General features: G+C 44.9%; 1 protein-coding gene across 1 annotated transcript; it reads right to left on the bottom strand.

Annotated features, from left to right (window-relative positions):
* Window positions 1–2: 2 nt before the first annotated feature.
* Window positions 3–26,758, bottom strand: rftn1a (raftlin, lipid raft linker 1a). Its single transcript, XM_085792130.1, has 10 exons — window positions 26,678–26,758; window positions 20,762–20,913; window positions 12,604–12,787; window positions 10,855–10,963; window positions 4,857–5,613; window positions 4,541–4,748; window positions 3,067–3,172; window positions 2,616–2,719; window positions 2,055–2,130; window positions 3–1,742 (listed from the first exon to the last, which is right to left on the bottom strand). Exons 2-10 carry the CDS (start codon window positions 20,907–20,909, stop codon window positions 1,308–1,310), a joined length of 2,127 nt encoding a protein of 708 aa, XP_085648256.1. The 5' UTR covers window positions 20,910–20,913; window positions 26,678–26,758; the 3' UTR covers window positions 3–1,307.
* Window positions 26,759–27,578: the final 820 nt, after the last annotated feature.

Raw genomic sequence — 27,578 nt, 5'->3', positions numbered from 1 at the left:
TCTCCTTTAACACTTTATTGACCTCTTCTTTTATATAAAGACGTACATGTCACATTACTTACACACAACACAGGTGGTCCAGGAAATAAGTAATAAATAGCTTATTTCTAATGTACATACATGACCTCAAAGGGTCAGTTCACTCAAATTACAAATAAGCATTTTCTCACTTGTCTCATGTATCTTTCAAACAGTGGTTGCATGTGACCAGGTTTTAGACCACACCCCTACAGTGGAGGTGAATGGAAATAATTGGCGATGAAGATTTAGTCACTATGTAAATTATGTTCGGTGGATAATCCGGAGTCACAGGTGTTTAGATTCAGATTTTTCTTCACAAATAAAAATGATACTGAGGTGGAGGCAGCATTTCTCAAAACCGGACCAAAAAGAACCCAAACTATCTGCATAGCTAGTTTCTACTGGAGCTAATGGTAAACATTCCTGGTAAGTTAAATGAACTCACCCTTTAATATTTAGAGACCCAATAAAATGTTTCACATCTTACCCAACTACAGGGTAGCATCTTGCTGATACTGAATTATTTTATTAGAAAACGTTCATTATTCAAAAGACTGTGAATTTGTTAACATTATTTTTACCAATTGATTTTTATATTTGATTCCTTTTGGAAAAGATTGTGAAAGGTAGAGTAGGTACTCACTCTGATGGACGAATAAATAGTTTCAAACATCTTTGGCATACCTGAACTATATGTTTATTGGCCAACATGTAAATGACACCGACATCTAATGAGCCAAAACTGATCAATGCAGATGTATCTGTTACAGTACGTTTCAATTCAGTTTCCTACACACTTTGTGTTACCCCCTTTTTCCTGTCGTTTTCTTCTCCATTTAGATACATTACATAGAAAAATACAATAAGCCCAGTGAAATCAACACTCCCTTTTTTAACAGTCCTATGACGAGAAAGTAGTAAAATACAACAATGGGCAAGAAAATAATACTTAAGGCTTAGACTGGAGTCTTGTTCTGGGTCCTACTGTATTGTCCTGCACAGTCAAACACATCAAACAGCAACACTGACCCAAAGCAGAGGAACTGCACAACACTCGCCCATTTGATGGGAGCTACAACCTCAAAGCTTCGTGTCCTAAACAGAGCAGACTGAAGCGTTAGCAACAGTATGTGATATAAATACACTATATATGACTACATCTGGAAGGTCCGCAGAGGAACTAAGAATCCAGATCAACAAGACACTCCTTTTCAAAGACTTTTTTTTGTTTTTTTGATAAACTACCACAGTTTCAGCTTCCCTCTCGCTGCCTTGTGCCCAACGTGTCAACAGACGCCAGAAAACAGCTGGTGTTTGATCCTCTCTTCCGTCTTCACCTCCTCCTTGACCGCTCCGTCGTCTCTGTGACACACATCTGTCCATCTCACCGACTTCTCCTGCGCGGACAGAAGGATCTTGTCAATGTCAGTTTCCTCCTCCTGGTCTTCAAGAGAAACACTGCTCCCCGACAGGAACAAGGAGGCCTTTTGATGTGGCCCATCCTCTTCCCTCTCCTCTCCACCTTCCTGAAGGCTCGCCCTCTCGCTCCTTCCATTGCCCCCGCTCTTCCTCTCTGCCTCCGCCGCTTCCTCCTCTTCCCCCTCTTTCGTGTTTCTTCCCAACCTGTCCATCTCGGCCTCCGTCGGGGGGGACCTGTTCTCTCTCTCCTCTTCTCCTGGAGAGTTTTTCTTTGCCTTGCTGCGACCCCTGAGGCTCAGCATCTGAAATCAAATAGATGTGTCTGAGACAGTTTGGCGCTTTGTGCTGTGTCTTTTTTCTTTCTGTCTCTCTAGACACCTGACAAACCACAACAAAGCCTCTGTCTTTGACGCCTCTTTCCTGTACAGTTCCAGGCCGACTGTTCTGCCTATTATTAGACTTTTTTTTCCTGAGCGCGTTTATATTTGCTGTACATCCCATATTTAGCAACATGACTTGTTAATGGCACCTTCTGTGACATAAAGTCGCGTATCCCGGAGGCGCAACAAAGACGAGTGACAGATTAGCTGCGAAGAAGCAAAAGGGGAACAAACCTTGAAGTCTTTTCTCTTGCGTTGCAAAACGGGCCTCTGAAGGAAGAGGATCTGCTTGGTCGACAAACTCCCGTCACTGCGGAAACAAAAAGAGCAGCACTTTTAACCACCGCTTTTTACCTGTAATGTTATAATGTGACGAGCCCACATTTCACTACGTGTATCGAAATCCGCTTCTCCGTTGAGCTGCGGTTTGTGAAGTGGCAGGCTACAAGGCGGGAGCATTCCGGCGACAGCGCTTTTGTTCGCAGCTCCGACAGATTTCAAAAGCGGTTTCATGTTGAGATGAGCATATGATAGTGATTTGTCAGATCTCAAACCATCTGTCCTGTGTATCTAAGCTACACTGTCAGTCCTAATCCCAAAACAGAATGAGACGGCTAGGGACAAAAAGAATAAAGACTCTGAAACCAACAAAGCACTAATTAGTCTTTGTTGGTTTTAGGTGATGTTGTTGTGATGTTGCTCAGTGATCAAACACAAAGACAAAGACAAGTTATGCAGAGATTTGAGTTTTGCGGTTGTCATGGTGATATCTTTAGGTGTAGATGTGTACAGTACCTGTTGGTCTTGACAATCGGTGTGGGTAACACACACATTAGCCTCCATCCATATGGAGCTAAAGACTGCAGCAGTGGGATGTAGTCTGTTTTCACCACCACGCCCTGAGCCGGAGAAAACACACACACACACACACAAAACACTCACCAACTGTACTCGATAAACTTAGAGCAGGTGTGCAAAAAAGTTAAGCTCAACCAGAAACTCTGGCGCACACACACACACACACACACACACACACACACACACACCACACACACACACACACACACACACACACCACACACACACACACACACACACACACACACACACACACACACACACACACACACACACACACAGCTTTCCTTTCATCTCCGCTCTTACACAATGTTTGACAGAAAACAGCTTAAGCCTTCAGTCACAAAGGATTTCTCCTCTCCAGAGTATTAAAAACTCAAAGACCCACATCCACTACGGTCCACTGCTCAACCACGATGGCATCATAGGACGTGTTTGTGGTCTCCTCTGCAGAGCTCTGGAAGATGAACACACTGTCCACCGATGAGACGCCACTGTCTGAAAGAGAAAGACCAGGACAAATTAAGACACAGAGGCAGATAACCCAGACACTCGCCAATCTCTCCACTATTGATCCCCCCTTCCCCGTTGCTTAAGCCTGTACTTATTCCACGGGTGACTGAGCAGTGACTTCTGGTGTAAGCCGCGGACTTACGGTACATAACTCTATGCATATCATCCATTACCCAGCAGCCGAGCAGAGATCTACAGCCTGAGCAGCTTTTTTCCTCCTGTCAAGCATGGATACAACTACACCAAGGGAAATTCCTCTTAGAGACTGAGCCATTCATTTAAGAAGTCATCAAGTAAAAGAAGACTTAGAGCTGTTTTTAGCTCTAACTTTCCCCCTCCCCATGTCCGATTAGAAGATACAAGCAACAAATTAGAATGGTTTACAACCCAGCAAAGTAAAGGCCAGATCTCTACACTTTACAATACATTCTCAACTCCTTCTAAAGAATCATCTGACTCAAAGAGGAGGTTATGGAGTGAGGACTTACAGGAATGTGTCCTGGACAGTGAGTGGAGAGAAAATATGCTCAAAGGCCCAGAGCCTCTCCATTAACTCTAGATTTAAATGAATACAATACAATTGGATAATGATGAGGACCTACATTACCCCAGCAAAACTGAATACATTTAATCCAGATATTCCAGACACATGTGTGGAATGTGAAACTCATAAAGTTTTGGAAGGAAGTAATACATATAATTTCCCAAATAATTTCCAAACCCATTCCTATCTCCCCTAAATTCTGTATTTTAGGCCTCTATCTTGAAAATCTCTCCTTAAAATTGCATGAAATTAAATTGATTAATCTCTGTCTTGTCCATTCAAAACGTCTCATTGCCTTGTATTGGAAAAATATATCATGTCCCCCTATTAATCATTGGCTGAAGGAATTATCATCATGCCTGTCTGGCTTTAGAGAAGCTGACTTATAGTATTAAACACAGACTTTGTGAATTCTATAAAATCTGGGGCCTTTTCTTACATTTTCTTGAAAGCACGGATCTGCAGTGTGCCCTTGACCCTTGAATCTTATTGCTCTACACTGACTCTGTAATCGTCTGTGCTGTTGCTCTGATGTCTGTGCATCAGTTTTTTTGTTGTTATTTTAATAGCGTTGTACCGTATGTTTGATTCTATGGCTCTATGTATCCTTATTTTTTCTTATTTTCCATTTGCTTATTTAGTTTTCCTGTTTTGTTTGTTGTTGTTGTTTTTTTTGGACCTTGATGGATGAGATCCTTGGTGGGCGGGGTATTTGAAGTTTGTGTTGTACGTTTATGTCTGTATAACTTAATCAAAAATGTCAATAAACATATGTTTAAAAAAAAAAGAAGAAGATACAAGCAACTTGCCGTTGTCCTCCCCGAGGTGGAAGAACCCGTCGATGAGGTGCGCGCCGCTGGTGAAATGCTGAGTCATGTGGTCAAGCCAGTGCGCGTCGACTTCCGTGATTTGCCCTGCGTCCTTTTGTACCCGAAGTGGCACCCTCAGCGAGTAGAACCTCAGAGCCGTGTTCAGCTCCCCTGTGTGGTTGTACAGGGCGAAGAGCTGCATCCCTGCAGACACAAAGAAGCAGAGAATCAGCCACTGGACAGAGAAGAGAGAGACATTTGCTTCCTGATGACCTGTCCAACCAGGCAACGAGCAGGAGACGAGTTACTCACTGGCCGGCGGCGGCGGTGGTGGTGAAGTCGTATTCTTGTCTCTCTCTGAACTCTTGAGCCGAATGTGGTTGTTGTTGTTGTGTGTCGTTACTCTGCTTTGTCCGTCTGTGTAGACGGAGCTGGACCTTTTTTCAGGGTTGCGTTCCAGGTCTGGAGAGCTGTGCCAGCTGTCTGAGCTGGAATCCTGTCTCTCTCTCTGGCTCAACAGTTTCTCTGTAGATTCTTTTGATAGACTGCGCTCGTGCCGTCTCTCTGTACCTGTGCTTTCCAACGGGCCGAATCGCAGCTGGCTCCCTTGGTGATCTGCTGTGTTTTGACTGGGACACCACTGGAGTGTGTCTGCATCGGGTTCGCTCTGATTTTGAGGTTGGTGGGTTGACTCCAGTGACTCTTTGAAACTGATCTGTGAGGTCGGTTCATTGGACTCCTCTGTGTGGAGCTCTGAACTCCTGGAGGGTTTCAGATGGGCCAGGTCTGGCTCTCTGGCCGCCGGAGGCTGCGTGCTACATTCTACATTTTCATGATCTGACTCCTGAGGTTCAAAGGGGCGATGCAGAGGCTCTACGCCGTTTTGATGTCCCTCCGTCGGATCAGTTGGGCTGGTGTTGGCGCTGAAGGGGTTTCGGTGTATAGGCGAAGGGCTCGAGTGTAAAGATGACAGCTCCTCTGGGTCCCAGTTCCCCAAGTAGCAGGGTCCGCCACCCGGCTGCTGGAGAAAGCCCACAAACATCACTCCTTGTTCCGCTACATCCTGGATCTGTGAAGGCAAACATGCACACACACACAATGTTACCACCTACACACAAACTCACACACACACAAACACTGGTTATTGCCCCTGATGACTCCATTCCAGGGATTAACCAGTACTTGGATGACTTGGGCCAGCCTGTTAAACCTATAGCCTAAGAAACCTGGGTGTTATGTTGGACAAAGACATGTCATTAGTGCAACACTGCAAACAGCTGACCAGAAATTGCTTTTTTTCAGCTGAGGAAAATCTCTAAACTCAGGAAAATGGTGTCACAAAATGATTTGGAGATGATCATTCATGCATTTGTGTCTTCGCGTTTAGTCTATTGTAATAGTTTGTTTTCATGTCTGAACAGGAAGGAGCTGTCTCGCCTGCAGAGAATTCTGACCCGCACTAATAGGAGGACACACATATTCCCTATTTTTAAAAGGTACATTGTGTAGGAATTACTCCCATATAGCGTTGCGATTGTATATTGCAAGCAACTCAGTTGTATTTTTCATGCTGCATTCACGTGAAATTGGGCAGACGGCAGAGAGACGACAGCCGCTGCACGTAACGGCATAAACAAGCCTCTATGTAAACAAGTGGTCCATCAGCACGAGGCAAAACAATACACGTGACAATATGTTGTCATGGCGATCATGGTATTGTTTACCTGACCCACGTTTTACCGGCTTTCTGGACTTCTGTGACTAAAATGACATCTGGTTTGTTAGCGACGGCCGTCTGCCCGACCGGTGAATGCAGCATCAGTGTAACGCTCCATTCCTCCTCACTGCGTTACCGCGGTGACTTTTCACAGACGCCACCTCGACCTGAGCCGACAGCTCCGGTGTCTCCGCTGAGTTTCCGTGGTTTCCTACCGTCACACTGCCACTGAATGTAAAAACATGGAGACACCACATGGCAGCCAGCACCGAGCTTACCCGCTCCATGTAGATATGAATGATATGAACGGCTCATTCAGAGCTGAAAGGAACACTTCAGTTTGTTGATGGGGGGATTAGTGATTAATGAAAAACAGACTTTTGAACGAAATAATCGATTTTCGTAAATAGATAACAGGAGAAGTTACACAATGTCCCTTTAAAGCTCTTCATTGGCTGGCAGTTTCCTCTAGGATCAATATTAAAATTCTGGTTCTGAGAAGAAGAGGAGTCCCGCACACTGAGTAACTTGCTTCAAGAGAAAATTTATTGCAATGTTTTGGTCTGGACGACCTTCATCAGGCAAAACCAAAATTCTGGTTCTAACTTTTAGAGCTTTGCGTGGTCAGGCTCCATCTTACATCAGTGATCTGATCCAGCTCGGGCTCTGAGGTCTGTGGATCAGCATCTGCTGATGGTTCCGCGCACTCGTTTCCGGACCAGAGGAGGCGGATCCTTCCAGGCTGTTGCTCCCAGGCTTTGGAACGATGTTCCGCTCTCTCTGCGTTCGATGGAGTCTGTTGACTCCTTCAAAAGCCAACTTAAGACCTATTTATTTGTTCAGGCTTTTGCTTAATTGTCTTGGGGCTGCTACGATTGTCACTGAGTTGTCTTGGCCTTTTAAATTTGTATGTACATTTTAACTTTGTATTGTTTTGTTGTAATTGTAAAGTGCTTTGTGACCCTGGTCTGTGAAAGGCGCTGTATAAATAAAGCTTACTTACTTACACCCATAAAACTCTATTAGAATCCAACTTGAGTGACAGATAATATAAAAGCTATCATTCACAGCACCAGAAATAAATCTCTACTACTACAGGCACACAAACAATGCCTCATTTACACGCAAACAAAAGGCTGACGTATGCCGAGTGGATATCCTGCAGAATAACAACCTACCTAATCATCTGCAAAGATCAAATATTCAAATGACAAAAGGACCTCATTATCTCAACGCATCCGTGTGTGTGCGTGTGTGTCTGCCCTCGTGCGAATGTGTGTGTGTCACTCCCTCCCATGGAGCTCTGGTGGTTAATTGTCAGTTGATATTTGGGCTGACAGTTTTAGACAGGCTCGACGGGAGAGAAATCAGATTGCAAACTACCACCGAACAATAATGAGACACATCGTTCCCTATTACCCACTACTTTTGACACTTCACTCACACGTAAACACACACACATCAGGTCCGTAAATAGTATGTCTATTACACTCAACACACTCACGGACAGTTTTTATCTGATGAGTATGTCCGGAGACAAATTGAGGGCGGGGAGGGGGGGGGGCTGGTGAGCTCTGGAAAAAATAGAAGTATAGAATATCAAAAATTGAATAGACGGACACACAGACACACAGACACACAGACACACACACACAGACACACAGACACACACACACACACACACACACACACACACACACACACACACACACACACACACACACACACACACACACACACACACACACACACACACACACACACACACACACACACACACACACACACACACACACACACACTCCTGTCACCCTGTCTGCCCAGTCCCGCTCCTGGGTTCTTATCTCGAACTCTATGGCAGCCTGTGATCTGATTGGTTATTCATGTCACGCTGCTGGAGCCGATCACATTATACTCAGTGATGTGCATTTCCATCCAATCAGGTTTCCCTTTGTGCTCTTTGGGTGTTCAGATGCAAATCAATTCAATAGAGCACATTTTCATTTCCCATTGTAGGACTGCTGGCGAATTCACGAGCGGAGACTAAAAAAGTGAGTTTTACAGCTGATAAATGCCAGTGATGGTGCTGTGGCTGGCTGGGGATCTTAAGGTTAACTCTCACTATAGTTTACCACAACTCAACCCCCCATGCATTGTATAGCTCCTCTCTTTGTTTCTCAGCTCCAGGAACATGGACAACGTTGCACGAGATGCACGAGTTGAGTATGTTTTGCTGGTTTCCTTTCCTCTTCCATCTGGGATCATATCACAACTCGGTTCTTGAGCAGCTTTCCCTGCATATGAATTGTTAAAATCATTCCAATCAGATAAATTTGCAATATTTGGAAATTGAAAACCAATGTGCTCTGTTTGAATTGGAGAAGCTCTGCATGTCAGGACCAGAGGCTTGTTACCATATGGCACAAGCAGGCAATTATAGACAGTTGCCTGTAGCCCTTTGAGCCCCTGAATGTTTACTCCGCTGGCACAGCGACGCTGCGCCAACATGAAAGGAACATATGAAAACAAGCAGCGCAACAAGTACAGAGACGTTAGGAGGGGAGGATCCTACATAGATGGAGTGCTCTGACAGAACAACACCATACCACAGGAGGAGGACACAGTGAAGATGTCAAAATGAATCTGTGAGCTCCTCTTCCTCTCACATGACTATCGACTCTCCATGGATACACTCAACCAATGCACCTGATCAGTATCAGTGCAGGTACTGGCCTCGTTTAGCAGATCAGTCATGAGGTAACCAGTCCAGCTTCTCAGTCACTGTCACAATAAAATTCATCAGTTTCATTCATTAAGTCACAACCTTCCACTTTCCTTTGCAGAGCTGCTCTTACCATCGTTCTGGCTGTCTTATCTTTCTTCAGTGGAAAAACTCTTCATCCCCGTTCCTGTGTTAATGGACTGAAATAAATTCTTTTTCGTGTTGTTATAAAAGATAAGAGTTTCCATTAGAGAGTCTGCTGTATCTTTCTGCTAGGTGCGTCTTCTGGGCCGTCTCATTGGAGCCTTTCTTCAACTCAGTGATGACGACGTGGTTACTTTAAAAAAAAATTCTAATCTCTTTTTTAATTTCTTTTATTAATACTGTGCCCATTGTCCCTGATTCCCTGCCATTATGTTCAGCCTTGCAGGTGGGCAGCTGCAGGTCTATGGGTTGACCTGGACTCTGGCAGGTGGAGGAGATAAGGGCCGGATGGAGAACAGGCTCCTCTCAGTCTGGATTTTGCACCGGGAAATTCTGCTTTTCTGGGAACTGCTCTTTCTTTTATTTGATTTGAAATATACTGCACAGGTAGATTCTCTTATGTAATTTTGAACCTAACTGGGTACGTCTGTGCAGAACTAATAAAACATGTTTAAAGAGGGGCTGGCTGCCAACTCAGGGTTACATGTCGCAGAAATCCTTGACGTCATGTTAACTTATATAAAATTACAGCCAATCACAGTGAGTTTACAGTGTGGGCTCATTTACCGTTTGGGGAAACTGGTCTCAGACTTTTGCTCCAGGACAGAAGATAAAACAAATAAGAAGTATCAGGACAGTTCCTTGAAATAATTCTAGCAATGAGATCTCTGCATCCCAAATACATGCCTCATCATCACTAGACATGTGGTTCTCGAGACCACTTTTTTGTGGTCACGGCCTCAACAGTCTTTGGTCTCGGTCTTGTCTCAGTCTCGGGTCTCTCGGTCTCGCAATGTCTCAGACTGGCAGAGCGGTCTCGAAGGGATTTGTAGCCTACGATATCCAGGCAGGATATTCATACACCCCCTTCAAGTGGTACCAATCACATGCATTTTGTGACAAAGACGCGTTGGCGCTCGTCCTCTCATGCCTTTAATATGATGTCACGTTTCATCTACAAATTAATTACAATTTAAATTAGTAACATATTTCCCATTCATTGGACTTTTTTGAGGTGCAGTGTGGTGTTGGAGGCTTGTTATTTTGTCTTTGGGACTAGTTAATAGTCATGTCAGTCCTTAACAGCACTCAAGAGTCAATCCTCTAATAGCTATTAGAAATAGCAGTCATGTAATTGCCACAGATATTTGATCTCAGCCAAGTGATGAAAACATTTATAGTGAGTTCACACACAAGACATGCACTGTCTCTGTATTGTTGTGCCTGTTGTTGAAATAATACAATCTCATATTTACACGAAGCAGCTGAACCCAGTAGGTGCTGTTCTACCACTCATGCGAAATAGCAAAATATGGTTTAACAATTTTTTTCTTTTCTTTTGGTCTCGGTCTTGGTCTTGAGCTGAACCAGTCTTGGTCTTGACTTGGTCTGCCTTGGTCTTGGTCTTGTCTTGGTCTTGATACTCTCTTGTCTTGGTAGTGTCTTGGTCTCGGTTTAGGCGGTCTTGACTACAAGTCTACTCATCACTAAGATCTTAAATACCCTGAAAATAACAGCCTTACAAAGCGTGAATACAAGTCCCAGATACCACACACACAACACAACAAACCATCAAGAATCACTAAGTAAAGACAAATCCAAGAAAATGATATAATATGAATCCAAACTCCCTCTGCTGGCATCACTCAGCTGCCCAGTGAACTCACCCTCTTGACGTAGCTCTGGATCACCTCTGGGTCGGCGGCCTGGTGACCCGCCACACACACATCTGTCTCCAGGCGATGACCTGCGCACCTCAGTTGGCTTTTCTCTGAACTACAGGGTGAGAAATGAGACAAAACACATTCAGCCTCCAACATCATTCACATGTGATTTGCTCCAGTTCCACTCTGCTCCCATGAACCACAGAACGTTAAATGTACGTCTATAACATCGACCCATGCCGTGTACCGCAGGTTCGTTTTCCCATTTATTGCCAGAGCAGTTGAAGCACCCGCTGACATTAGAGTCTAAATGAGCCTTGACTCCACCGATTCTGGTAGCCGCGCTCATGTTCATCAGCACTCGTTGACCCAGAACGATCACAGCAGAAACATAATGTCATCTCTGGAACAGGGTTGAATTTCCCATTTAAAGAGCGCTCACATTCACCACAATCACAATAGACTTATTAGACAGAAAAAAGGGGCTGAATTTCCTCCTGCTCCCGCTGCAAGACACCATCATAAAAGGCGTATTCAGATACGCCACTTCAGATTTGGATTGAGGTCAGTGGGAAGGCCGTGGTAATATCTTGTGCTCTGAGGCATGAGTGACATTCCCAGCTAGATTTGAAACAGTAGATCTGTCAGATTTCTCTTCTTTCACTTTTAGGCTTTCTGATGAAAGGGGATGGCGGCGATGGGGAGATAAAAGGCGGAGTAAAGGGGACGAAGGGGGGTGAGGAGGACAAAAGAAAAGTGGGGGACGGCCATCACTGAAGAAAGCCAGATGAAAGGATGGAGAGATGGTTCCTCTCTTTCAGCGCGCCGTTCCCCTCTGGCGAGCGCTGATGATGCAATCAGCCGTCTCCACGGTGACAGGTGCCAGGAAGCAGCGGGACCACTTGGCAAGAGGGGCATCAAAGGAGCAGCCCGGCACCTGCCTGTGCTCTACAGTGTGTGCGTGTGCGTTGTGTGTGTAAACGCTACTACGCTATTCCTTGAATTCACATTAAAAGAGCAGATTGAACTCAGAGGGACGCCTAAAACTGTAGACTCAGCAAAGTAATTCTTGTAATTGCAAAGAATAAGTCACAACAAATAGGAGGTTACATATGTAACTGAGTCAAAAGACTGGTCCACAAGGGTCCCTCCGTCTCCATACGAGACATTTTTCCTCCATCATAATGATCATGAAGTTCCAGTGTGAGAGAGAGTGAATCATTTGATGTCCTGAAGATCAGTCACATGTTATGGAAATGATATGCAGACCTATGGCGATGTTATGTTAATTAAGTAAGTATGTATACAGTTTCTCTTTGGATCAGATCTGTCATTCATTTCCATGGAGACAGAAGTGAGAGTGAAAAACTAAAGTCAAACATTGAAGTTTTTTGGTGTCAGAAGAAGGTTAAAAAAAAGAACTGGGTTACAGAGGAGACAGCTCCTCAGTATACAGGGTAGTCACACGCTATATTATCATGAATAGTCAAAAGTGAAGGAATTGGGGCACTGAGCTAAAGTTAGCCATTTTTGTGGCTGACTCATGTGTAATTAATTTTCCATCAAGAGAAGGAGGTGAGGTGCAGAATTTTGCTTATGATAATGGGATTCAATTGGCTCCCAAACAATGAAGCCGCACAAGCTGAAACCTAATAACTGTTATCTTCATCACTCTGCAGCGTCACAGTCGGACTTGTCGTCTCCGGTGGAGTGCTGCCGGGGACGAGGGTGGGTTAAGTTTGTGTGCTGTACCTTGGCGTCTCTCGGACCAGCACGGCCCGGTGGAGCTGGCGCTGGATGTGTGCGTGGCGAGGGCCGCAGGGGTGGACGAATGGGTGGACGGCGACCAGGACGAAACCCTGCGCGTAGAGTTCCCTCACCTGGACAGGCAGCTCTCTGACCGAGGACAGACACAGTACAGAGGACACCGGCACCTCTGCATGGGAGGAGAACGGGTGAGAGGGGGGAGGAGGGGGGTGAGAGGAAAAAAAGCAATTTTGTCAAGAAGGGGTAATCGAGACGAGGAAAAGTAGTGGAGATGTTTGTGTGACAGATGTTGTTCTGGCCTGCCCTGCGCGGGTTTTGAACCCGGTGTTAAGCGTTTCGCCAAGAGGTCAATGACCACTTGGTAAGTGGCTTAGCACGTCTTTTATGGGTGAGTGAGTTTAACTTCAGTACCGCTAACCGCCACAAGATGCTAACTATTTCGCCAAGAGGTCAATGACCACTTGGCAAGTGGCTTAGCACGTCTTTTATGGGTGAGTGAGTTTAACTTTAGTACTGCTAACCGCCACACGCTGTCACTTCTCCTTACTGGTACCTCGTGACTGTGACTATACCCGCAGACCTCCGTTACATTTGGAAGTGGACAAAAGCTGGAACAAAGAGGAGGAGGAGGAGGGGAAGGGGGCAAAAGGGACAGAGGGTGTGAAGAACAGAGCATGTTTCATTATGATAATTCCCACTGAACAACAACACATGGCATCTTCACGCTAAATCTGAAACTAATTACACCAGAACTATTAGCGACTGTCTTCACTGTCACCAGCACAGTCTGCTTTTTAGAAAACACACACAAACAAGACACTTGCACATGCACGCTAGGAAGTGCCTATTTGATTTGAACACACACTCATCTGTACTGACACACAGACTTAAACACACTACCAGACTCTTTAATATAACACACTTACATACATCAAAAGGTTTTGAAAGACAATGCTATCACATTGCCTGTTGTTGGGGCGTGTGGCATTAGCAGCAATCACCGACACAGAGCTGTTTGCCTTATTACCAAACACAATGGAAAGAAAACAGCTTCACTTGAGCGGGGATGGTTAGCGGAGCTTATCTTACAGAGGCAAACTGTCACAGCAAATCCACCGGGGGGGGAAGCGCAATGTTTGTGAGAACCACCCTCCCGGGGTCAGTGCATTGTGGCGAGGCTCTCTCTCGTCGTGTTCACCGGCTTTTAAGGGAGCACGTGCATTTATCGCCGAGCGAAGCCAGGTGTGTGAGAGAGAGAGAGGGGAGGATGGAAAAAGAGGTGAAGAAAGGGGAGACAGAGAGAGAGAGAGAGAAAGAGGCAGTTAGGCAGAGCAATGTTGGAGAGAGAGATGAGGCTGTCTGTGCCTGAATGCTTGTCATCCTTTCCCATTCAATCTCATTTGCATGGGTCTGGAGAAGAGAAAATAACCTGAATAAATTAACTCCACACACACACACACACACACACACACACACACACAGAGAGAGAGAAGGGAAAAAAAGATGTGCAAACCATCTCATTTTCAATTGGTTCTCCATCATCTGGCGTGTTCACACATACACATACATATGAGGGGCTGGCTGGCATGTGAGGAAGCAAGCACATGAACACACACTCTCGTGAAGCCCATCTCAGTGAAACAATAGGAGAGAGAGAGAAAGAGAGAAAAAAAGGGGGGGAAAAACCCACCCTGAGAAAATCCAACCATCACATCATCTTGGCATAGCTGTTTGGAAGCAGGAGGGCCTTTCATCAAGCAAACACTTAAACGGGTGTCTGTGGGGACTTATCAAAAGCAGTACAGTGATAATAATAACAGCTGGAGACTGGGATGGCGGGCGGGTGGGGTGGGAATAACAACGATCCTGTCACTGTAAACAGTCATTAGCCGTCATTAGCTGTGCACGGCTGGCACTCGCCCACCGACGAGATGCGCGGGCAAGGAAGGCATCGCAGCTAATTCAGGCAAAAAAAAAAGAAAAAAAAAAGGCATACAGAAGTTATTAGGGTGTTATGCAGCGCTTTAGGCTGGGAAGCGACTTCATTTATACTGTCTGCCACTGTGGGATTTAAAGGTGTGTGGGGGGGGGGGGGGGGCTTGCGATTCCGCTTCAGAATGGGAACAGCTCAGGGCAGAAAGAGCCGGGTGGAGTTTTATGGTGCCAGCGAGTGAGGGCGCAGGGCAGGGGGTGTGGTGAGGAAAGGAGTGTGTAAAGCACAAGGATCCTTCCTTCTTTCCCTTCCTTTCACAATCCTTTTTCCCTTGCTTCTTTCCTTCTTTACTTCCTTTCGTCTTTACTTCTTCTTCCTTCCTCTTTTGATCCAGTTTGGTCTGTTCCCTCCCTCCATCTTTCTTTCCTTCTTTCCACAATCTTTTTTGCCTCCCTCCCTTCCTTCATCCTTACTTCTTCCTTCTTTTTTGACTCAATCTGTTCCCTCCCTCCATCCATCTATCTTTCCTTCCTTTTATCCTCCCATCATTCCCTTCATCCTTCCTGCCTTCCTTCCTTCTTTCCCTTTGTCCTTCCTTCCTTCCTTCCTTCCTTGACCCAGGAGGACAGCAGGAGGTTTAAGAGACTTGGAGGGGGGGGGGTGATGGAAATGTTGTGTAACTACTGTAACATTTGTGTTTTTGTGATTCTACGGGGTGAAAGCGGGTCTTTGTCAGAGATACAGACACGTACATCCAAGGTTGCATTGTTTAACAGATAAACACACATACACAGCGGCTGCTCAGCTGTTGATTCCCGCTCTTCTGTTCCCGTCTTAACCCGCTGCTTTGACCACATGACAGCCGCCGGGGCGTTGTGAGCGACGACTCACTTTTTGACCCGGGATTTCACAGGCAGAGTATGAGCCATTTGAAAGGGCCCTATTAATTCCTTGTACAAATCCCTGCATCTGTGTGTGTGTGTGACTCTAAAGCACATTTGTGGGTTGAATGCGCTCCACGGTATCTCAGAGAGTGTGTATGGACCATCTTTTTTTTTTGCCCGTGTTTGTCTGAGTGTGTGCTCATGAGAAAGAGTTTGCACTAAGCCTGCTAGGTGATGCATGGGGATTACTACTCACAGCCCCCCTCAAGGCTTATCCCTCTGCCTGGTGGAGGTTCACGTTTATTTAAATGGCCTTCTAATGACTTGCAGAGCTTTTAGGCAAGGATATGTGCCAAAACAGTGACTATAAAATAATCAACTTCCTGGAGCCCAGGAGCTCCCCACTGTTCAGGGAATGTAGCCACGGGCCATGACAGTTGTTGGTCAGCATCTGAGCTTTTCAAATGGGGTCTGATCTCCTCGGAGAGCCTGCTTTACAAGAAATGTCTCAGACAGAGTGCCGGGGTTCACAAAAATGGCTGACAAGTACAAGCTGGAGGAAAAAAAGGGTTGTTTTTTTTTTGGTGAGAACACAGTGTAGCGCTCATGGCGCATACAGTACCATGTACTTGTGATGGTGTGAAGTCTAGTCCGGCTCACTTTTGACACGTAGCAGCAGCTCTCTGCCATCTTTCCTGGCATTCTCTCCGCAGGATCTTTTGCCAATAAGACACTGCGTACAGGTCCGGAGAAAAATGGTTTGAACTATGTCAGATCAGCTTTTTCAACGATCTCTGTGGAAAAAAATGTTTACCTGAAAGAGTGCGTCAGACGCCGGAGATGTCACAAACTGATGGATTTGTGCTCTGCCTGCTCTCTGAACCAAATACATCACACTCACATTCTGATAGCAAAGATATATCATGTAAGGTGGAAAGAATTTATCTCCCCTCGCCAACAGAGGGAATATCTATCATAACATTCGGGTGTAGATCTTTCTCACACACACACACACACACACATATCCACATGATCAAAATCAACTTGCCCACAGGTATTCAGTCACACAAACACACACACATCCGAGCATTAGACACATGTTGTAAGTTTTAATGAGCAGAGTGGGTCTCTGTCTCCGCAGGGTGGCAGAAAGTCATCAGCAGAGTTCAGCTCCTCGCTGTCTGCTCCAGAGACCGGCGTTAGTCACACAGCATCACACATAGCTTCCTTCCTCACACATCCACACACTCTTCCCGACTCCCACTCTCTCCTTCTCACACCTCTAACTCTCCCAAGACTTCCTCCTCCTCCTCCTCCTCCTCTTCCCCGTTCCAGGCCTGACTAACGCTTGCTGCATCTTGTGTTTCCATGTGTTGTTCATTCCCTCACCTTACACCTCCTTGACTTTCTTCTTGCATTCCACTTGGCCCCCTCCTCCTCCACCTCCACCACCACCACCACCTTCCTCAGCTCCACTCTACCTCTTTTCTGCTCGTGCTCTCTGCTCTCTCCGTTTCCCTCTGCTCATTATCTGCGCGCAGCTTCGACACAAAGGAGGCTGGGTTAAAATGTCACACCTGGCTGTTACATTTCCTACGCTACATCCATGCCGACTTGTCAAGGTAACCAATCAATGTCACAATGGGGATAATGGAGATCACGGCACTTTTTGTAAAGGCGGGAGATGTGTCAAGGTGCAGCAGATCGGTGATTAAGGGAGTAATAAGTGGAATAAGACATCGGCTGCAGGTTCCTAGGACGAGACGAGATGGAGCTGCGGGTCAACCGGCTGGAACATTGAACATATTTTTTCACCTCGTCCTCCCTGAATGCACCGCAGGGTCGCCGTGACACAGCGTGGAGTGAGCCGGAAAATATTTTTCGGCTTAAACATTGCTGGAACTCATAAAGCAAAGGCTGACACAATATTAACGGTTGCGTTGTTTCTGGGGAGTTTCATCATCCACTGGGTCAAAGGTCAACCTAGAAACCAAACCTGTGCTCCTCTTCAGTCTGATCATTAAGCTCCTCTTCCTGCAGACACGACTTAGTTCAATAAGCAGCCATGCCGTCACACATAACTCAAGGAGGGGCACCGGCAGAGATATTTGTTTTTCATTACTATGTCGGAGTCGTCATGTCACGCTGACAGGGAAATAATATTATTAATGGGAGCCAAATTGAATTAAAGCATGGATTTGACCGTGGGTTTCCTCAATGTCATGGACTGACATACAGATTCCTCTATCTGCCTCCTACATACACACACACACACACACACACACACACACACAAATACAAATAAATCCCTTTGCTGGGAATGAGGTCTCTCAATCTCCACAAACAATCAGATAATCCTTCAGGAATCCTTCACTTCTCTTGGTCTCTCTATCACAAATGGAGAGAGGAAGAGCGAAGGAGCGGAGCGAGGCAGGCATACACCCACTCACAACCACACAGAAACACACACAATCAATTCATAGTAGCTAGCTGTGTCTATCCTAAAATAGAGTATACTCATCTTAAGCAGCTCAGGTGGCGTCACTGAGTTTACCATATAAATGACCTGCCTGTATGTTGAGAGATAACACCAACTCTGTTGACTAAGTGCTATAAAGTGTTTTGCGTGAGTGCGAATAAGACACTATGGCTGCTGCTTGTATGAACACTATATATGTATGTGTGTGGTCTTTCTATATCTATACATGTGCTACTGCTGCTTCTGCTGCTGCTGCTGCTGCTGCTGCCGCCCATGCGATTAGGCAATTTATCTGCCGTTTCCTCCAGCAACGAGAACGACGAGCAATCCTCAGGTCCATTGTCTGTTTTGGTCACCACCACCATTCGGGGTTGCCAGATCTCTCCCAGCCAACGCTACAGCCTAACCCGTTTGCCAAACATAAGAGCGCTGGCTGAAAATGAAGCCGACTGGCAACCGGACCGTTGCCACTTGGCTGTGGTGCTGTGCCTGCTGCCTGTTACAGTGTTGCATTGGAAATGCTTCTAAAAAAGGGTTCTTCAGTGAGCCCACTTGCACCTGTTTCAGCTTGTTTGGTGACACAGTACACAGCGCTGGCTTGTAGAAACATTTTTTTTCTTTTTTTTTACATATCTGCTTCAACACTATCTGTTTCTCCTCCTTGCCTCTATCTTCCCTCACTCGGTCCCTCCCTTCTATCTCTTCACAGTCCACACCAACACAATGCCAGAATTAGTATTTTTAGAAGCCAGATGCCTCTGGAGGATTCTCATCAAACATACTCAAGATGCTGCAAGCACACACACACTCACACAGTAACAATTTTTCATATTCCTGAACAGATACACACAAATCACACACAGAGTTGTGGAGACAGCATGCAACAGACATCAGCTTTAGTGTATTGTCATTGTGTGAGGCAGAGGCAGGGGGAAGTTGCAGGGCATGGCTACGGCGTGCACAATATAGCTGAATCGGAGAATTAGAGAACTCTTTGAACTCTCTGCAACAGGAGCCGCAAACAGACACAACTTCAGCTTATAAGCCACTTTCTGCCCCGCAGATACTTACAGTATGAAAAAGAAAACAGCTCTGCAGAGTTGCTGACCTAAACATTTCATTTAACTGGTTGAATCAGAACAGCAACTGTGGCTATTTTATGAGGGGAACACACACACAAACAGACGTATTCCAGAGTTCAAGCGAGACAAAAAAAAAAGCAGTTTAAGAGAAAACTTAAGTAAACAACCACATTTTACTTAAAAACAGAAGAAGGTGCTCAGTGGAAAAGAATCCTTTTGAACTGTGTTGGATTTCAACCAAAATGTGAAGAAACATTCCTCGGAGCCCGTTCCCTCCTCCAGACTGGAACTGAGACAAATGTGAATCAGATCTGAATGAAGCTCGACTGCTGCATCTAATGGCCAAGATTTGTTCTTTTCATCTGAGCTGTGTTTCAGCTCTCCTGTCACTCATTCATTCACTGTTTCCCTACAGCGCATAACAAACACAAATAAGGCAGTGATTTCAGACTCTCTGGATTCTCATCACACTGACATGTGACGAGCACAGGTGCAGATGAGCACTGAGAGCAAAAAATTAGTAAACAAGCCATGAAAACTACCTCATCTGTTGGGTTTTTTTTTTTTAGATTTGTATGGATTATAATGTTAATCAATTCCAGAGATGAAGGGAACATGATGCAACTTTTCCATCCTAACATATCTACTTCTGTACTTACATTATCCCAAAGCATTTTAAAATCCTAGAGAAATAAGTTCAGTAGGGACGTACACTTGTCAATGGCATCATATCGACTAAAAATTGACTATTTAAGCCCCATTTTAACACCTTGGTTGTTCCAACTATGTATTTTCACTGGATTGAAGATTTAAGAGTTTTTAATGGTTACAATCACTGCCTCTGTTTGATTAACCTTTATAATTGTTCTCTTCTATATCCTCAATCTGCTCAAAATGTAAATCGGCAGAGGGAACTCTGGGCCACCTATTTTGGTTTTGTCCCAAATTAAATCAGTTTTGGTCTGATATTTTCAAATGTTTTTCTGAGGTATATAACTGTAACATTTCTCCAGATCCACTCACCACAATTCTAGGTGGCTCTCCACACCTTTTTATGCTCACCAATTTGCACCGTAAAACTATTCAATATGGAATGGTCATTACAAAAAGGAACATCTTAACTCGTTGGAAAAGTGATGAGGCGCCTTCCTTTAAGGCCTGGCTTTCAGAAATCACCAATCTGCTACATATGGAAAGGATCCGACACAATGTCTCTCTCAGCTCTGCAACCTTTGATAGGATGTGGCAACCATTTCTTCTATATCTGTCAAGAATGACCTAAAAGTAATACTAGTAACGCCATGTCTTTAATTTTTATGTAATACCTGGTACGTTCTGTATGTCAATGAATATACTGTTTCTGAGCAGGGCCCTTTGTTTTTTTCTGTCCACTTGTCAATGTCTATTTGTTCTTGAGCTAGTAATGTGCTTTTTTTGATTATGTCATAGTTCGTCTATTGTCTCATTTATTATATTGAAAATTCATAAATAAAATATATATTTTTTTCATTCATCATTTTTCATTATTGTTTGTGATCATCATCTTGGACAGAGCTGATACATGAGAAAAATCTCAAGTATGCAAGAGTGGGCAGAGTCAAGTCATAAGAAGTAGCCTACACATCCCAGTGGGTTTCACAGGCCCGAGCCCAACGTCTCAAAAAAAAGAAAAAAAAAGAGACGAGGAAAAACCTTCAACACACAGTGAGGAACGGTAACAAAGAGACTGTTGAGAGTCTCAAGTACGCCCATACTGTAGCCATACCTTCTTTTCCCAAGAGGAAATCCAGGAAGTGGTAGGTGTACGCCACACCCACTTTAGTCTCCACCTGAGGCCGTCGGAGAGTGGAGTAGATGTTGCCCGGGCTTCTCCTCTCCTCTGCCTTCCGCAGCTTAGGGAGCCGACACCCCATGTCTCTGTGCTAGAGGAGAGGAGGAGAGCAGAGGATACAATAATGAGAGATAATACAGAGGTTCTGTTAGCAGAGACCCGACTGGGAGAGTTTCTAAATATACAGCACTTCCAGTGGAACATGCGTGATAGTCACACACAAGCCTACACGCTGCTGCTCACATGCGAGCTCTGGAAACGACGTGCGCATCTAACTCTCACACACACACACGCACTCACACACATGTGAACACATACACACACACTGCTATAATGCTGAAATCTGAGTGTCAGGCATTACCTGCTTGGTGGGCTGTGATACGGGCATCTTCTAATCAAATAGGGCTGATTGGGAGCGACATGTTTGATCAGAACGAATTACAGCAGAAATGAGAATGATTTCCTGCCCTGTCAAGCAGAGCGACATGAGACTCAATGAGGAGAGGAGAGGAGGGAAGAGGAGAGAGGAGAGGAGAGGAGAGGAGAGGAGAGGAGGGGAGGGGAGGGGAGAGGAACATGATACATATTGCTCTCAGTAGTGCATACAGAAATCAGTGTTATTTTAAGACTTTCAGATTGTGTAACTAACCAGCAGATATACTCAAGTCCTGGTGATCGAAAACACGATTTGGAGGGAGGCTCTTTTCAAATTCTTCCTCTCTTGAAATTCAACAGGCAATTTAGACTTAAAAAGATCTGATTTGCGAGAAAAGAGAAACAATTAAAGAGAGGTGGCTTTGGAGACAAACGGCTGGAGATGGAAAGAAGAGGAATGACAAATTGGTAGATAGTCGTGACAGGACGTGGGTGTGGCCAAATACCGTCAAGCTAATCTAATGTGACAGCGTCGGTACCCTCAAACCATCACCACAGTTACGATTAATATCCTCGTCTGCCACGGCTTGTAAGAGCCGAGCGGTGAGGTGTGCATCTGCATGTGAGTGTGTGAGAGAGCGTGTGCGCGTGTGTGTGCGTGCCTTCCCCAAAGGCAGGTCTATATCTGTATCTCTGCATCTGTTTTGGGGAGCGTGAAGAATGACACAGTAACTCCCATTGGGCCAAGTGCATGGATGTTAACTCGGCTAACGATCCTAACAGACTACATTAGGCCGAGTGTGTGGCGGGTGGGAATTTGTATGTCTGTGTGTGTAACAGTGTGTGTGTGTGTGTTTGGTGGCTGAATAAGAAGGTCAGAAAGTTGCATAAAGCAACATCCTGATACATTCAGGTCATCTGTCTTGAGACAGAGCACTCCGTCTTTCTGAGTTTCACAAAGAACACGCAATTAAGAGTAATTATTCTTCCAATACAACATGCTCTTTCATAACAAGGACGAACGAGGAGAGATGGAGGGATGACGCTAGATGTGGGAGGAGAGGAGAGCAAGTCAAGACATATATCTTATCTGCTTTATCCGTCTCCCCTCTCTTCTTCCTCCCACCATCCTTTCCTCTCCTCTTGACCCGTCTGCCCCCTCATTTACTCTCCCACCATTTGTTCTCCATCTTGTCTTCCTCATGATTTGCAAAACTCTCTCTCCTTCTCTGACCGATGCCTTCATCACACTTTTTTGTCTCCCCCTCTTTGACCTCTGCTCTGCTTCTGTCAGCCATTCTTGATTAGGGGAACTCCCTTCTTTCTGTTGGTACAATGGCCTTGATTAATCTTACAGCTATTCCTCTTTGTCAGTCTTTCTTTTTGTGTCCATCTGATTACAAGAATTCCCAACCTCCCCTCTCTTGTTGTCAGTTCTTCCTGACTTGTCTTTCCACTTTCACATTGCTTCTTCAATCCCTTCCCTCAACTCGTCTCTCCTCCTCCTCCTCTCTGTCTCTCCATCCTTTGATCCTTCCTGTCATTACATTATGTTACATTATGCCCTTCTACACTTTTACTCTCCAACTCCCTGCCTACTGTACACTTGCTTTAAGCAAGACCTCCATCCATTCAGTCCCTCTGTCTGGTGACTCAATGAGTATTCGCTGCAGAGGCGGCCCCCTGCTGAGCCTGTTAAGTCTCATAAAACTATTACAATGTCTCCAGACAGACAGCCAGCCATGTGGGCTCCGGGTTATGTCTAAGTTAGAGCATGTAGATCCACTACCAAACATATTTTCCTCCAGGCCTGTGATTTCATAGGCTCCGTCTGCTGCAGGGACAAAGCCAGGTTAATGTGAAGATGTTTACCAGGCTTCATCTCTGGCTGGTTGGGGGCATGGGAAGGTGAAGCACAACACAGAGGAGGCTGATGTGGTCAAAATATGACAATGATGATGACTGTCTGACAATGAACATAAAGGGAATCCCCATAGGGAAGCAGTATGGTTTGCATCCTACCACTTCTCACACAGTCATTTTGCTCTATAGTGTTTTAACACAATTACAAACCAATCCGGATACAAATAATCTCAATTTACATAAAGGAAAAATAACAAAAACACATTCATTCAGTTTCCTTATTCTTCTTTATGCATAATGCAGTGGTAAAAAGTCATAACAATTTGGAGTGGTTTGCTTATTATTTTGCTCATGGCAACTGGATATATTGCTCTCAAGAAAAAAACCTGATTGGTTCTAGTCCTTGTCTCAACTAGCCTACAGCTCTACCATTTGATCCAACGTCTCATCACTGTTTTGTTTCAAAAAAAAAAAAGGCCTTGCGTTATCAGATGAACTCTTGTCTGTGAGCTTTAGAAACAGATCTCTGTAATTGGACACAACGTCAAATGAAAAAAAAAATACAAGGTAGAAGCTCCAGCGAGCTCAAGACTCAAGGCCTTTTTACTTCATATGAGGCCTTTTTCTCTACATGTTGACATCAAACAGAATCTCTCACTTGCTCTCACAAACACACAGGCAGAAAAGGGCCATGACAGGAAAAAAAAAGAAAAACTTCCATTAAACAGAGAGAGACAGCAGGGAGAGACAGATAAAAGTAGTGAAAGAGAGAGAATGGAGTGAAGAGTGAAAGAGACAGGGTGTAGCAGAGGGCTTCTCATTAGAGAATCTCTTGTAACGGGAGAGTTTTGAAATGACAGCGGATTTACGCGGGAGCATAATCCGTCTGTGCTGTGCCACTGCTCCACTACCTCCCGCACCAGTCGGAGTGGTGGTGGTGGTGGCGGTGACGGTGGGAGGGGGGGGGGCGCCTGCTTTCCAAGAAGCAGCAGAGGGAGCGCTACAGACACACACAGGCTTGGGAACATTGACAGTAAATATAGATAGAACCACTGAGGAGGATCTTCAACAGTGCCAAAGTTAAAGTCTTCATGTTCCTCCTAAGCACTTTATATTCCCCTAGCCACTGTTTTTAATAACTACACTGTATATAATAAATCTATGATTAAACCCACAAATCATAACGCACAACTGAGCTGACGAGCTACAGGTAGTAAAAGCTGCTTTAATGCTTTAATGCTCCTGGCAGTATAGATCAAAGTCCTGTAAGTTCTGCTGCTATTGTTGCATTCACTCCTTTGAATAACAAGGGAATCTTATACCTGCAATTAGTCCATCAATCAATATGATAATCAATTATTCTTGAGCAAAAATACCAATCTCCGGTGATGTCTCTTTGATGTCATACAAATTTAACATCCTTGGTTTCTGGACTGGTGGTCAGACAAAGCAGGACATTTCGTTCAGATTTATTATCTGATTTTACAGAAGAGACTATGAAACACAGTTTGACCTTTGACCTTTATCCACCAAAATCCAAACTGTTTCAGAATTTGAAGTTCCTGAACTGTCACATTTAGGACAATGGGATGGACGGACACAGACAAGAAAAAAAGTGAGTGAATCCGTAGATAAGCACTTGCTTGTCTGCGATTCTCAAACTAAAAGCGCTGACGTTTTGATGATTTAACCAACAACACATCAATTCCTGTACCAAAAACAGGCAGTTACAGTGATCTGTACTTGACCAAACCTAAACCAGTTAAGTTGCCACACAAATGACAATTTCATTTTGTTTTTATTTTATCATTACTGAGAGGTTAGGATTTACAGATATGTGGTCCTGAGTGAACCGTTGTCATAGTGCCCAGAATCTCTGGTATCATCCCTGCACCACAAATACTGCTCACCACCTGAGGAGAAGTGTTTGTTGTTGCTGTATATAATATAGTTTCTTGCTGTGTTCATTTTTGCACCTGATGCACTAAACTGACTTACAGCAAGTATCAGCAAATAAAACTGTCACTGCTGGCCTCCAGTCTCCTTTATTATATGACTTTATGGGTCTGCTTTGGAGGCCACGATTCCCACTGCTTGTAAGTTGGATTGTATTACAACTACTGTATATGCAAGGAATGTTTGGCCTGTTTAAAAGCCTGTCATAGAAAACAGCTGCATTATTATTAAGATCCTGTATTGGATTGTGTATCACTGAATTTTTAAATTAGAGGTGACAGACTGAATCCTGGGGAGCAGGCTTCTCTCCCACTGGGTTGAGGCAGCACTCTCTCTATCTGGGGACGATGGGGATAGAGAAGGGGTGCAAAAAGAGAATGAGGAGAAAGGGAGGAGGGGGAGAAGGAGGAGGAGGGAGGGAGGGGGGGGGGGGCAGAGAAGAGAGACAGACAGAGAAGGCAAGAAAGACAGACAGAGAGCAGACTGGGAGCATGTCAAGTTGCCTTGAGGGAGATGCGATTCCCCCGGAGCAACACAATAGTCACCTCAAACGGTGTTTTAATGAGGCTGCATGTGGAGGATAAAAACAAATTGTGACATTGATGTATTGGTGTGTCGGGCAGCTCCTTGCGCAGCCTTTTTTGCTCTAGAGGGAAGAGTTTATGAACAAAGGAGGAGTGTTTGGACCGGGGCATCATTTTTACTAAAACCTTGAGGTGCGCTCTTTAGATACTTGAATCCATCAATTTAACATTGTAAACTCAATTTCTGAGGAGTGAGACAGAGTGATGAATACCTGTCTACTGTCTGCATGGACATTATGATAAACTGGGTGTCACTCACTGCTAATGAATGCGTTTTCAAATGCTTTCAAATAGATTTCCAAAAGTCATATGGAGAGCGCCCACACATAGTCATGTAACTAATTGATGCCCTATGCATTTTGTGGGTGCAGCCTAGCTTGAAATTACATGTTTCTGGTTTTCCTTTTTTTTTCATCTTTAGTGCTTCCAACCTCAACCTCTACACACACACACACACACACACAACACGTGGCTAGCTGTTGCTGCCCGTTAACGGAGGTAGTTTAGTGAACGGGAAATGATGCATGACAGGTCGCTTACGCACCAGATCCTTCTCCTCCTGACACACACACACACACACGCGCGCGCACACACACGTCGCGCGCACCATCCCGCCTCTCTTCCATCTGCGCTCGGCACATTTACTCCGTCACGCATATCTTGAGTTCACTTCAACCTGTGACAGCGAGCAGAGGGGCTTATTCATTTCGTTCCGCCACGAATAAAAATGGTACACAACATCCCACAAATCAAATGACGGGAGGCTTGCTGTCTAAACCGAGAGGGCTTCTGCTTGTCACAGGTGTTTTATTGTGAAAAGGCTCCAGTCAGGAGACTTCTTCAAGTGAGCTATGCTTTTATTTATGAAGTTTTTTTTTTTTTTTTTTTAAACCTCTGAAAATTCACACGTAAAAAGTGCAATTTGGACATATGCAAACGAGTTTGGTTACTGTTAAAATGACTAAGATTTATGAATATCTTAATGTATTCTGCAAAAGACGCCAAAGTATATATTTTTTAAAAATTATTCGATTTCTTACCTCAATAAATGAACCAAAAGAGACAAACTCACCAGTCAAGTCGTTCCCAGTCAGTACGAAGTGTTTGCTGGACTGACAGTCCTCGTGTGTCCCTCCTCTCTCTCCGTCTGTCTGTGTACCTCTCTCTCTCTCTCTCTAGTGTGTTGAGCGTCTGTCCCCGTCACGGCTGCAGGAACGAGACACACAGCAGTCGCTCCTACTCTGCGATCCAATGGGAAGAAAACATGAATCCTCCATTTATAAACTACAGCTGACTGCAGCTTAATCTCACCGGCAGCTCAGTCCGTCTACCTCCCTCCTCAGTCTGTCTCTGTCTGTCTGTAGCTTGTGTGGAGAGGAGGAGAAGGAGGGAGGTTTAATCATCTCCTCTCCTCCCTGCTCGTCAGGCTGGATCATCTGTCTGAAACACTCCAGGAAAACAATATGTATCGCATTAGAGACTTTGCATTGATACAATTAACCACGGGAGGGGAGGGGCGCCCACAGAGGATTTGTGCTACTTGCACTGCTCCTAGATGTTTGACATGCTTGTCTAAGTGTAAAGTTTCAGTTTGTGTTTCAGCATTAGTCACACGCTGAATGTGAGTCTCCTAACAGGGTTATCGGGGTTTAGAGGTGTTTGTGTTTTTCAATAGTCTGCTTTGGAAGATTTATATTTCATAAGAAGCCATCCAGACTTATCCATAATTCACAAACGTCTGACAGGGGAGTGGGTGGGTGGAGCTGGTGGGTGGTCACGGGCTGGACGGGGGCACCCTGGGGAGACCAGTCGCACCACCAGACTGTGACAAAAACAAAATGCTCTGTGACCAAGAGATGATGGGCTTGTTGCCAGGGAAGACAGGCAATCCAACCCTGACTGAAACCCAGCAGCCGGCTGACAGGCTGATGGAGGCTGGGAGGGGGGCAGCAGCAGCAGCAGCAGCAGCAGCA

This window comes from Trachurus japonicus, chromosome 11 (genome assembly GCF_045865225.1).
Source record: "Trachurus japonicus isolate A0001 chromosome 11, Traja_1.0".
Taxonomy (NCBI): Eukaryota; Metazoa; Chordata; class Actinopteri; order Carangiformes; family Carangidae; genus Trachurus; species Trachurus japonicus.
The sequence above is the reverse complement of the archived record's forward strand: the minus strand, read 5'-3'. Positions and strand labels throughout refer to the sequence as shown.